The following is a 13,853-nucleotide window of genomic DNA, read 5'->3' on the forward strand; positions in this document are numbered from 1 at the left end:
TTCGGATACTAACACGTCCTCAAAACATAATAGATCAGAATGAAAAAGCGACATATTAAATTTAACTTTAATCATAAACAAAATTTTGACAGGTCAAAAGAATTAATATTTTTAACGAATTCCAATAGGCACAAATACATTAATTATTGCAACTTAGGCAATATCACAAATCACATTTAAGATACAGAATAATAAAATTTATCAAATTTAAATAAATTTGGGCGGTTACGAATTTTAAATAAATGCCGAAAATGACGTTTGTTAATATTCCGGGAAATTTATGAATAAATTGATTTATGATTAAGATTTAATTTGCTTAAGTTGTTCATTCAGATAAACATCACAAAATTAATAGAAATCATGATTGAAAACTGAATATTATATCATATCATATTAAATTTCGAAGTGCCAAAAATCAAACATTTAATAGATTTGGACTCGAATTCCTCAGAACTTTTTCCATGTTAGTTTCGGGGATAGTATGAATATGAATGTATAGTCGGAAATTTATATTATAAGTGTTTCGTAAGTAATAACAAATTTAAAAAAATGCATTGAAATCCGATGAGTGTCTAATCATAAATTTATGGAAAATTTTCAAAAAAAATATTAAAGGATTATAGCAAGTTCCCAATAGTATGTGACCAATAGTATGTGAAACCATTCCTAAATAAAGCATCGTAGAACATGTTAAAATGTTAGCTGAAGGTAAATAGAACGTAATACCAAATAAGATATAACAAATTTATAAAAATCACTTGGTTATTCATTATACATTTTGTAATGTACTCATTTATTCAAATGTTTAATAATCCGGATTTTATTTATTTTTGGATTGATATAAATTTTTTATAACAAAAGGTTTGAAATTTGGTTGTCAAACGGATTCAAATTTCAATCAGATGGATTTTAATAAGGGCCGTTGCAACGCAAGGCTGGGTATGCTAGTATATATATATATATGTATATATATATATATATATATATATATACATATGTTCATACATATATAGTGTTATTTTAAAATGTAATGCTTAAAACTCATGTTAAAAAAAATTAAAACAATTATTACCGTCTCATTTTTCATTGAGATATCATACATGGCTAATATTTGGACAATTTTTAATTGTGTGTCCTTCCTGTCGACATTGGCCACATTTTCTTTTTGAAGTGGGTTTTGTACCAGTTGCCTTAGAAGTTGTTTTTCTCTTTGAAACTGTAGTTGAAGTCTTTCTTGACTTTGAAGGTTTACTTGACCAGTTGTTAGCTATAATAACATTTACATAGCATATATGTTTGTATATCTCTATATCTTAAACTATATATACTTTTAATTATTTTAGTGCTTACTTGATTCATTGCTATCATGCTCAGGTTCATCTTCTGCCCACTCAAAGAACTTACACTGTTGTTCCATAGGTTTGGGACATACATAAAATTTTCTGCCTTTGTTTGGACCCTCTTTTTTTACAGTCTGTCTAAAAAATATCAAACAACAATCCTCAGTATAAAATATGCAGGAGTATATCATGATTGTAAAATTTTTTTTCTTACTTTCTAGCTGGTTCTTGGCAGCCACTGCATAAAACCTCTTTTTCATCATTTTGCTTTCTATTAGAATGTTTAGTTTGATGCCAGCCGGAACTGTTCCCTCCATATGTTTGTTTCTGATTAGTTGAAAAGTCTTTATTTTCCGTTTGTGCCCTTAGACTTTTATAATTACGAGTAAATTTGGTGCTGCTGTAATTTGAGTTGCTATTATCGTTCTGTTGTATGCTGCTGTCAACAATACCATTTTCATTAAAGTTATCGTCCCAATCCATATCTGAAAAAAAAATCTAGTAAATTTTAAATTTTAGAATTAAAAATTGAAAAAAAAAAAAACAGGAAAGTAATACACAGGAAAATAATATAAAAAATAGTATGATACTTGTAGAAGTTATTAATAATTTTTCAACAAAATTAACACACTATCGGCGGGCCCCGTAAAATTACGCTCTGCGAGGACTGTTGCTTATCGGCGGGCAAGGTATTATTACGCTTTGAATAGACTAACTTTAAAAGTGAGTCAAAATACTTTTATCTGATCGGTTTGCATATGATATTGAAAGAATAGCTGATACTTTTCTCTAGATTCAATTGATTTACGTATTGAAAGACTTTTAGAACAAGAATAAGGATAAGAAACAATATGTTTTATCTTCAAGTTTCTTTTCATTCAAGCTACTCGCAATTTGTTTTGTAGATAAATATGCAGAATTTACAACAATAAAAAGGTGTTCAATATATACTTTATCAAATATTTTAGTTATTTGTCAGATTTGTATAGTTCAAATCTTTTTTACATTGTTATTTGCAATAATGAAATAATGGCATCGGATAGCGATAGTAAAGTTTGCGTCAATAATTTATCACAAATTGGAAGTGATTTTTATATTACTGATTTTGGTAGTGTATGTGGATGAAGATTTTTCTCATCCTAGAAGACGTAGAGTTTTACCGATTATATCCAGAGATTCTGGAAATAATGACAATGAAGAAGTGGAGTGGTCAGAATTTGACAATCCTCCAATTATTGAATCATTTTTAGGTCAAAGTTGCGTTGTTTTGAAACCAAATAGTTTAATTGAAGTGGTTCAGCTATTTTTGCTATCCGGGTCCCAGCACCTCTTCATAAGGGGTGATTTTTTCCATAAATTTCACGTATGTAAAAATTGGTTTATATATCTACTGTACGGTAATTTTTTAACTTTCCGTAGGTTAGTTATAACTAACCTATATATAGTAATGGGCGGAAAATCAAGAATGAAAAATTTTCCATTTTTCTACGGTTTTTAGGTTTCTGAACATTTTGGCATACCTCATTAAAAATGGATGTGTCTGTGTGTGTGCGTGTGTTTTTGGTGGCCGCATTTTTTCGTTCACGTTTTCGGGCGCACGGACCAACCGATTTGAATGGTTCAAAAAACATTCGATTCCTATTGATAGGGAGATGTGCTCATTAGTTTTTGGCAATCGCAGGTCTAGCCGTTACGGAGATACAGAGCAAAAAGTGCAGAAAATAGAAATCGAGTTTTTGAGAGAACGGAGCATCCGATTTGAATGATCTAAAAAACATTAAATTAGTAATGATTGGGAGAAGTGGTGATTAGTTTTTGGCAAAGGCAGGTTCAGCCATTTCAAAGATACGGAGCTAAATGTACACAAAATGGCAGTTTTTGATAGAAATAAGCATCCGAATTGAATGATTCAAAAAACATTCTGATTGTGTTGACATAACATTTGCTTTAGAAAAAAAATATTTCATTCAATACTCAATATTCCTCGAACATTTCGTTATGGTACAGGAAGTTTCAGCAATTTGCCTGAAGGCACGATGCCATTCACTAGTTTTTGTTAGTTTTATGTTTAATTATGCATTAATTAAATAATTTTTTTATAGTTCAAAACAACCAGACGGTTTTTTTTTTTAAAAAAAAGAGTTATAAAAAAATATGTTCAATGTGACAGCCATTTGTGTTCATGCGAGGCGACGGAAAAAGCACTCGTGTCGAGCAAGCGATTTGCCCGCTACACATATCAGTTTGGTCTGACGAGTATTTTTACGGGGCCCGCCTATAGTGTGTTAATAATAATTTTACCTGTAATCATACAATCAAAATCATCATTTACATTAAAGTCAGTTTCACCACCATGTGATCTAGTTTTGTCATCTGATTTATTTGGGAAAAAGGAATTATCTGCAAATAATATAATTGAGAACAAACTATTATACTTCATATGCTCAAAAACTTAATTAACAAATTGTTACCTCTATTATCATTGGTAACTCGTGAAGATGAACCAGAGGAATATGCACCTGATGTAGATTGATAACTTGAATAAGTATTACTTTTTGTTGAATTTCTTGTTTCTGAATAATTAGAGAAGCCACCACTAAAAAGAAAATAAACAAAAGTATGTTAATTTCTGACTCTAATTGTGATAAATTATCACAACAAAATAATAAATTATACACACCCACCACCACGCCTGTTATCGCTACCGCCTCCGCCACCACCTCCATGTCCGCCAAATCCACTATCATCTAAACAAAAAAAAAAAAAAACAATGTACATCAAAAAACAAATAATACCATTGAAATATATTTTTGATATATTAGTTTAAAATTGAGATAAATAAAAAATTATGAATTTCTCGATATGTAATTGGTAAATTAAAACGCTGGATGGATTGTTAATATTATATATTTTAATAGATCTTTACTCTTCGGCGGTGTATCATATAAGACATATTATTATATTGTCTAGGATATAAGAGAGCGAATTTTTACGTAAAAGTTGCGACAGGTTATGTCAAACGCGAACATTGCGATTGACTTACATGTTACCAACATACAAGACGCTGACGCTTCGTGCTAACAGTACGCACGAAGCGCGCGGTTTTTTAAAGTTAAGAATGAACAATTTTGTCCAGTAATATATAATTTACGAAAATGTTTTACCGTCATCATCGTCCCTCCGAAAAGGTTTAAATTCTAATTTCGCCGGAGGGCCTGCTCCTTCAGGCCGATATGGAACTTTAGGTTCACGTCTAGTTAAACCGCGATCTTCAAATCGATCCACAACTGCTCTTTCTAAATCATTATAGTTTTGAACAATTTTAATGAAAGCTTCTTTGTAAATAGCAACCTGCATAAGAAAAATTCACATATAATTGAAAGAAAATAAGTAATAAATATATTCTATTTTGTAATCGTACTTGTTGTAAAATAACTTAACTACCTGTAGACGAAGCACTTCATTGGGATCTTTGCGACCTTCACATATCAATTTTAAATCTGCCTCCAAAGCAGCGCGGCGATCCGGTCTTGCCATTTCCAAACCTGCCTTTTGGTAACTAAAATATAAAGATACACAATACATAGCTATATATCTATATATATATATATATATATATATATATATATATATATCTAAATATATATCATGATAATAACAAAATTACCCTTCCACTAATCCCATGCCAAGAATACCGGGTACCAATCTCCTGTCCTCTCCTTCTCCAACATAAAGTCTGTCTTTCACAGTTGAAATATGTTCTGCATGAGTGGCATCAGTACCTATGCCATGCTTATCCATCAGTGCAATTAATTCGGCTTCTGTTAATAGTGGCGGAGGTGTAGTGACTCCAGGATCTAAATGAATACTCGTTGGTGTAAACTTTTGTCCTACCTTAAAATTCAAAATAATAAAGTTTCAAAGCATTGATTTATTGAATTTTTGTTGAATATCAATTCTCAAATAATTTCTCTCCAAACTCACCTCATAATTATGTATCTCTGTAGAATTCCACTTTTCATACACATAAACTTCTAAGTAATTTTTTTCTAATATACATAATCCAGTAGCTGAAAAAAACTCTCCACCTACTTGAATTTCACAACTGGTCTCAAAGCCAACAGCATCAGCAGAAACACAAGCCAAAAAATGACGAGCAATAAGTTCATACACACGACTTTCATTTCCTGTCAATCCTTAAAACGCAATTTTCAATTAAATAAAATTAAGTAAAGCAAATATGTAATAAATAAAACCTAAATAACTACAAAAAAAAAAAAAAATTACAAATTTGAAAATGATATATCTTCTAAAATTATAGACATAGTCTCATTATCAGTTGTAGAATAATCTAGAAGTGCTAATCTTTCAAGTTTGCAATTTATTGTGAAACAGATTATTAGCAGAAGATTACATTGATGATATTTTATTAACTTCATTTATAATGTTACCTGATGCAGCTTTAACTGGATGAATAGGAGGATGGGCTTGGTCAGACTTATTTCCCTGTCTTGGATTAGGCCCACCATTATTCAAAATTTTCCTTGCAAATTCACCCCAACGGGAATCATCACACTGATTTTCTACATATTGACTAAAATTAATAAAAAATGCCATTTATTCAGCATATCGAGAATAATGCATAAATAAATTTCAGTACACTCTTTATTATACTAGTCTATTCAAAACAGATTCAACAAGTATAAATGTCTTTAAATAAAATTAAATAAAAAGTAATGTTATTTAAAATTGTATAACTAATAACAAATACCTTAAATTGAAGTCTCTGGGAAAAATATTTGTCTCAGTTCTAGGATATGAAATAAAACCTCTGGTATATAGTTTCTCAGCTATTTTCATTGCTTCTTTTGCGTTTATCTTCAATTTTTTGGAAGATAATTTTTCAAATTCCTTAAATATAATAATATACATTTTTATAAAAATATAAAAAATATTATCAAGTCAAAGAAATTTGATGAAATAAAAACATTCTAAACAACAGAAATACTATGATTTTTAGTATTAACTTACTACAGTATCCATTGGTAAAGGCCTCCATTTGGTTTTTCTCTTCCCATCAGTTTTAAGTACTTCTGCTTCAGGATTTGATGTGCAATTGTTATATAAATCAATGCAAGTAGCTTCATCGAATAAGCGATTTCTTTTCCATTTAAATTCCACAGACAAATCTTTAATGGTGTGAATCACTGAAAGTAATCATTTTGACTATGAAATATATATATATATATATATATATATATATATATATATATATATATATATATATATATTTTCAGACACTCGTAATACAACTTCCAAACTAACAACATGTTCGTTTGGAATAAGCTTTTTTACAATAAAATATATCATTCATTTTAATTTTACAATTTTTTTTAAAATTTTTCATAACTCGACGTTTCATCAATTTTTTTCACTTTTGAACGCCAATTGATGACAAAACTAAATTATATTGGGCTAGTTGATACGGATCTGGCATCAAGCAAGCTATAACGATCTGATTGTTTTTATACGATCGAATATTATTGTCGCGCTTTTCAAAACGATGTAAAAATATTGTATCGAGTTTTTCAACTAGCGTTTTCTCGTGATCGAAATTTAGATTTGATTTAATGTCATATCAACATCTTTACCAATTACATTAATAAACACTCATTATCGAGTTGAAAATAAAATTATTGCGATTTCATTCAAGAATTAATTAATAAATAATATATGGCCCACTAGCGCCATATATATATAAACACTTGCAAAAATAGTTTTGCACGAATAATTTCAATTCATTCAGCAATGATCAATATTGATAAATCTTATTTAAGGCTCTTGCGTCTATAATAATAATAAATGCAAGTAATTACCTTTTAATTTCCAGAAAAATTCTTGAATAAAATCCTCATTTTTCTTGAACCTTTTAACTACAAAACCTAATGTCGAAAACTGACAAGAACCATAACTGATTAACTGATTTGATACATGTCTTGAAACATTTCTTTGTAATTGCATAGTCTGAAATCTTGTAAAAGCAGCTCCTGCAATAATTTTCTACTATTATATTCATCATTCTTGAAGATCAATCAGTATATTGCATTATTACTACCTATTCGAAGATCTAATTCTTGACGAACATCTACTGCATTTGAAGCATTCTGATCAATATCTGTTAAATTCTGAAGAGCTCTATTTATGGACGTACTAGTTATTTCAGAAAATTTTGCTCTATATATCTTAATATTATTTTTAACAGCCTTACATACCGAAAATTTAAATATAATTGATAATGCATTATAACAAACAATATAAAATTAAAACTGAAAAATAATTTTATTAGTTTTGCATTAGCAATTTGAAATAATTAAGCAAAAACTAAAATTATATATAAATGTATGTTAATTGTTATCTACTCTTTTACTCAAATATTTTACTTGAACTATTTCTGATCCAATATTTTCTCCTTCTCGATCACGTTTATAGGAGCCTGCATTAATTCCTGTTTGATTTCTTCCTCTACAGTTATTTTAGAATTCATAAATCTTTCCAGACATGTTTCTCCATTCTCTGAACAAGATTCAGACTTAATATCCTCTTCATTTTGAGGATCTTCTGCTGAATATTCTAGTGGTTCAATTTTAATCGAGGTAGTTTTTTCTTCTGACATTATTAGATATTTTACCTGATTATAACAGAGAAAACAGTTGTGTACTAATTAATCATGTATTTTAATCAATGATATTAAATTTAACTAATTTAAGGTGATACTTGCAGCATAAGGTTAGGAATTTTTCCCGTCGTAACATTTTAGAAAGAAATGTTTTGATATGGTTTTGATAATCATCTTCAATCTTATCATCTCAACAGGAATATTTTTATAAATTACTTTTATTTTTATAAATTACTCCATTTATGTATAATGTCTATTTTAATGTAATGTAAATAATAGAAAGTTTATTTTGTACGTCAAAATAATCGTCATGTCAATGTTGGCCACATTGCCGCCATGTTAGAATTGTTCACACGCAAAGAATCCTCAAACTGTGATGGCCAAATTGGTATCTTTAAACAAACTTATACCTGCAATTATTTAAATTATTACATATTGTGTACGTCTCAAGAACGCCTAATACTTTATTCCAACCTTTAGTGAATTTGTAAAAATCATAGAACTTCTTGTCCTTTTCAGGAACGCCCTTTTTGTAAGACTTTTTGTCTTGTTCTAGTTTGCTCGTCAGTACAGTCCTTTTCTTTTTTTATCTTGTTATTAATTGTTATCGATTGTATTAATAATTCTATTATTTATACATATGAAATTAACAATAAAACGTTTATAACAATAAAACTAATGGAATACACGTGTAATGGAAATAATGCATTAGGTTTGGGCAACATGGCAAGCGAATTTAAATTAATTGTTCAACACAACTGATATATGTTCATCGGAAAAAAATTCGATATATTATTAATTATTTTATGACTATTGATTGTACTTCAAAGTTCAAAACTCAAACACAACAAATATTTAATAAAACAGTACAAACATATATATGCAAACCAGTATGTAAACATTTTTTTATCCAAAACAATCATTTTCTACTATTTTGCCCATTTTATTTTCTGCACCTGCTATGGGACCTGCTTCGCCTACTTCTGGAGCCTGATCTACGACGATGCCTTCCCCGTGATAGTCTTTTGCGCGCAAAACGGACGTTTTAGATTTTGCTTTGCATTTACGTTTTCGATGATTTGTGAATAAAGTCATTTTTAATTTTTTTTTGCAAAATTTGAGTTTGCTCATCAGTTCTTCTTTATTTTATACCCAAGCTTGCAGTTTTGTTTACTCGTCAGTAGAGTCCTATTTATTACTTTAGGTCAATTTTCAGTTTGCTCATCGAATCCTCTTTTGGTCTATTGTGTTTATATTTAATTTGCTCGATAGTAAAATCATCTATTTGTCTTTCAGGTCTATATTTAATTTGGTTGTTAGTAGAGTTCTTTTTTTAAAGTTAATTTTGTTCATCGGTAGAGTTTTCTTTTTCATATAGGTAGAAAATTTCTACCTAGAAATCTACTCTACCTAGAATTCTACCTCTACTAGAAATCTACTTTGCTCTATATAAATAAAGTCTCATTTGCATTTCCTATGCTACTATTTTGTTTGTCAGTAGAGCCATTTCTTTATCGTCTAATCTGATATTTAATTTGCTCGTCAGTAGAGTCCTTTATTTATTTTCTAGTCTGGTAATCAATTTACTCGTCAGTAGAGTCCTTTTTTGATACTTTAGTCTGATATTTAATTTGCTTGTCAGTAGAGTCCTTTTTTATATTTCAGGTCACTACTAAAGGTCTTTAGTAAATTTTTTTCATGTTCTCAGCTGCTAATTCGTGTGCTCGTCAGTACAGTCCTTTTTCATATCTTGGGTCAATAATAAATTTGCTCGTCAGTAGAGTCGTATTTCACATTTCAAGATGAATTTCTGTTGGTTTCATTACAAGTTTCATCTTTTTTAAATTAATGAGATATTTAATTTGCTCTTCAGTATAGTTCTTTTTAATTTAAGTTATTGTAATGGGCCGAAAATTAAGAATATTTTTTTTTTGCATTTCTTCACGTTTCAGACGTTTCTGAACATTTTGACATACCTCAGAAAAAATGGATGTGTGAGTTTATGTGGATACAATTTTTTCTGTCGACGTTTTCGGGCGCACCGATCAACCGATTCGAATGATTCATTTACCTTTCGATTCCTATTGATAGGGAGATGTATTGATTAGTTTTTGGCAAAAGCAAGTCCAGCCGTTACAGAGATACGGAGCAAAGAGTGCAGAAGATCCAAATCGAGTTTTTGAGAGAACGGAGTATCGGATTTGAATGATCTAAAAAACATTCAATTTGTAATGATTGGGAGAAGTGGTTATTAGTTTTTGGTAAAGCCAGGTCTAGTTGTTTTGGAGATATTGTGCAAAAATGTGTAAAAAATTGCAGTTTTTGAGAGAACTAAGCGTCCGATTGGAATGATTCAAAAAACTTTCTGCTTGTTTTGACGAAACAATTTTGAGAAAAAAACATTTTTTTAATTTATTTTTGTAATTTTCAAGAAATATTTTTAACTAAATTTTATTTTCGAATATTTCATTATGGTACGGAGTATATTTATATTTATATTTTTATTTATATTTTAACTTATATTTATAATTTATATTTATATTTATATTTACATTTATATTTACATTTACATTTAACTTTGCCTTAAGGAACAATGCGATACACCACTAGTTCTGTTTTGTTTGATCGTTAGTAGAGTCCTTTTCTATTATCGGAGTATTTTTAATCCGGTTTCCCCTACAAAATATTGTTTTTATGAAAAGGGATTTTGTGAAATGGATTATAAAATGAAATTGCGGACAATTTTCTATAAAAATGGGTTCAGTTTAGTTTTTAGTAGTTGACTCTGGTTTTGTCCTCGCGTGTTTTGGGCCTGATAAGATTTTATAGGGCACGAATAGTAATATATATATATATATATATATATATATATATATATATATATACTAGCAAACCCGACGAACTCCGTTTCGCCACCAGATGGTTTCGTGAGAAAGATGAAGAAATTTTTTGTTTGTTTTATATTAAGGAAAAATTTGATCATTAAGGAAAACCGATAAAAGAAGAAGATAATCTATTTGAAATTATTTAAAACAATAATATATAATAATAAATAATGGTAAATTATAATTTATATATTTATAATAGCATTAAAAATATGTATAATATTTGAAAACAATAATGTAATTAAAGTCATACTTCAAATACGATATAATCGGTTTGTCATTGTAATTAGCATTTAGGACTTGAACCTTCATTAGAGAAATGAAGTAATTGCTGATTAATAAATTCCATAATATTTGTTCACACAGGGGATTATGTTAAACGACGCCTAAACAAATATTGCTTTCACAATATCACTCATCATCATATAATATTTGTGTTTCAAGAACTTCATGTTATTGAAATTAACATACATTCAGTGACTGATTGTATTTTTTTACTTTTTCGCTGGCGATACAGTTTCATTCTTTGAACAGCTGTAATATCTGTCTTGTCTAAAAAATATTTTCCAATTCAATAACTCTAAAGATTTATAAAAACTACGAATAATATAAAAATAATTTCAAATGAATAAACTTACGTTTAGTACACGGCCCAAATTGTTTAATTTGTTTTATTATTTTCAAGGAACAGGGTAAAGTATTCTTCTGATTCAGGCATTTTTCATTAAATCAAGATTTGTACTACGATGTAACTATGAAATGTTTATTTATCTATGCCGATTTCGTTGTTGATATCGGTACGCATACAACGTTGATGTCGTTACGCATGCAACGACAGATCTCTATTCACATACACGACGACTAATCACAATCGACCCGTATAAAAGTGATATCATCGAGAGCGAATGACGAATCACTGGCACTCGACTCTTACCTTAACGACTCTTATCAGCCGTAACGCACTTCCGTTGCATTTGTACGGATTTACATCCTAGTCGCGCCTAATAAAGTTTTACTTCAAAAATATGTATCGATGACAAAATTTGAGTTTTCGCCGACGTTTTTGCAAAAACAGTGACGCTTATTTCAAAAATTTAAATCATTCGATGCAATTTCGATGAGGACTTGAGTTGAAAAGTTTTGAGCAACGATCGGCAAAGACGTTTTTTTTTTTATAATTAGCAGAAAACTGCAAAATATACGACAATAGATTTCATAGTTCAAGCTAGCTTATTAAAATATTATAGGCCTATAATAAGCATTAAAATTGTAAAAATTCACTAAAGTTTGCTTGGGCTAATAATAAGTTCTAATTGTCTAATTTTAGTTATTTATACCTTAAGGAAACATTTTCAATTAGAATAGCTAATTCTCTTTTTTTTTATTAAGTCGATTATTTGCTATTATTGCAACATTCAAGCAACTTGCCTTAAGGCCTCCCTATCAATTCTAAACCAAGTTCTAAAGCTATTGATAAGGAGATGTGCTGATTAGTTTTTGGCAAAGGCAGGTCTGGCTGTTACGGAGATACGGAGCAAAGAGTGCAGAAAATAGAAATCGAGGTTTTGAGAAAACGGAGCATCCGATTTGAATGATCCAAAAAACAATTGCTTTTGAGGAGAAAAAAATATTTTTTTAATTTTTTTGTATATCGAAAATAATTCAGTTTTATTTTTAATTATTGCTAAAATACTAAAGCTCATTTATATACTTTAAATAAATAATTTTAACTCTGCAATTCAGTTTATATAGTTCTTAGAAATATTAAAAAATGTTACAGTATTTATATTAATCTATTTGAAAAGATTTAATATTCCTCGAACATTTCGTTACGGTAAGGGAAGTTCCAGCAATTTGCCTTAAGGCACGATGCCATACACCACTAGTTACTATTTAAAAAATCGACTTCTAACAGTAGAGTCCCTTTTCAATCAATTGAAATGATTTACTTCCAGGTTGTTCATCAGTAATGTCACTTTTAGTTGCAAAATGTTGATTTGAATGTAAGTTTATATTAATTAAATAAATCTTTTTTCGCCATATTTAGTGTTAGCTAAATTTATTATGGTGATATATATTTTATAATGCTTATTCTCCAACGTGTTTTATGTTCATTGGAAATTCAAGATTCTATACAAATCCTTTTTTTCACAGTATGTTAAACGTTTATTTCCTTATATAAATATGTTTATAAAGGTTTCTATAATATTTCAAACATGTTTCTGTAGTTCATTCATGTTTATAACTTGTAGAGCAATTTCTCTATCCTGCAGAGCTCGTAAAAAATTGAAATAAATAATTTTGCTTAAGTAGTTGAGTAATTGTTGGACTAGTGTATAACTATTATTTTTTAACAATTACGCTATCCTTCTGCAACGTATAATTAATTCTTTTCTATTCATTACCAGTTTGTGCCTTTCATGGCCATCCATCGGCCATGATATCTGTAACAAGAAACAACATGTCTGTTTGTTATTTGTTTTATCCAAAGTGAATAGGAAAAAAAGAGACATGACAAACAAATGTTTTAAAAATGTCGCTCCATTTTTACGAATATCTTAATTTATTTTAATTTATTCCTACTGTAATCGGAATTTCATTACGCCATAATATTAGAGAAATAACTATCTATGTTACTCGGTAATTGAGTACTTTAGTTGAGGACAAAAATGACAAAAAGAGACTCTACTGACGAACAATTTGAAAGTCATTTGGAGTAATAAATTAATAAAATATTGCATTCAAATCATTATTATTACAAAAAAAGGGACTCTACTGGCAAGCACTTTTGCTCACAAGGTAAAAAATCAAATTTCAAGAAACAACTCCAAAATAATAATACGGAAATACATAACAATAAATTGCATTTATATGGACTATTGGCAAGTGACTTTGTTAAAACTTCTGTTTTAAAGTTAAATTAAATATAAAATGCTTTGCGTCCTGATGAGC

The 13,853-nt window shown here is 29.2% G+C and overlaps 1 protein-coding gene across 1 annotated transcript; it reads right to left on the reverse strand.

Moving 5' to 3' along the window:
* Nucleotides 1-1,094: 1,094 nt before the first annotated feature.
* On the reverse strand, nucleotides 1,095-8,013 carry LOC113365590 (DNA topoisomerase 3-alpha-like). The gene is made up of 17 exons (XM_026607109.1): nucleotides 7,931-8,013; nucleotides 7,782-7,862; nucleotides 7,456-7,613; nucleotides 7,217-7,387; nucleotides 6,372-6,547; nucleotides 6,112-6,251; nucleotides 5,792-5,934; nucleotides 5,325-5,536; nucleotides 5,008-5,234; nucleotides 4,785-4,899; nucleotides 4,505-4,691; nucleotides 4,021-4,087; nucleotides 3,812-3,936; nucleotides 3,642-3,740; nucleotides 1,555-1,825; nucleotides 1,351-1,478; nucleotides 1,095-1,267 (listed from the first exon to the last, which is right to left on the reverse strand). The coding sequence occupies exons 1-17, from the start codon at nucleotides 8,011-8,013 to the stop codon at nucleotides 1,095-1,097; spliced, it is 2,556 nt and encodes an 851-aa protein (XP_026462894.1).
* Between the last annotated feature and the right edge of the window lie 5,840 nt (nucleotides 8,014-13,853).

This window comes from Ctenocephalides felis, unplaced genomic scaffold, assembly GCF_003426905.1.
Source record: "Ctenocephalides felis isolate EL2017-DRISC unplaced genomic scaffold, ASM342690v1 CF-g0.4_SCAFFOLD_00488, whole genome shotgun sequence".
Taxonomy (NCBI): domain Eukaryota; kingdom Metazoa; phylum Arthropoda; class Insecta; order Siphonaptera; family Pulicidae; genus Ctenocephalides; species Ctenocephalides felis.

Excerpts from the sequence above, each read along its gene's own strand:
- LOC113365590 (XM_026607109.1), bottom strand. The coding sequence starts at position 8,013 with ATGTCAGAAGAAAAAACTACCTCGATTAAAATTGAACCACTAGAATAT. Across the intron at positions 6,252-6,371 it reads CTTTACCAATGGATACTGTA|GAATTTGAAAAATTATCTTC; the intron begins GTAAGTTAATAC and ends ATTATATTTAAG. Across the intron at positions 1,826-3,641 it reads TTTTGATTGTATGATTACAG|ATATGGATTGGGACGATAAC; the intron begins GTAAAATTATTA and ends TTTTTTTTTCAG.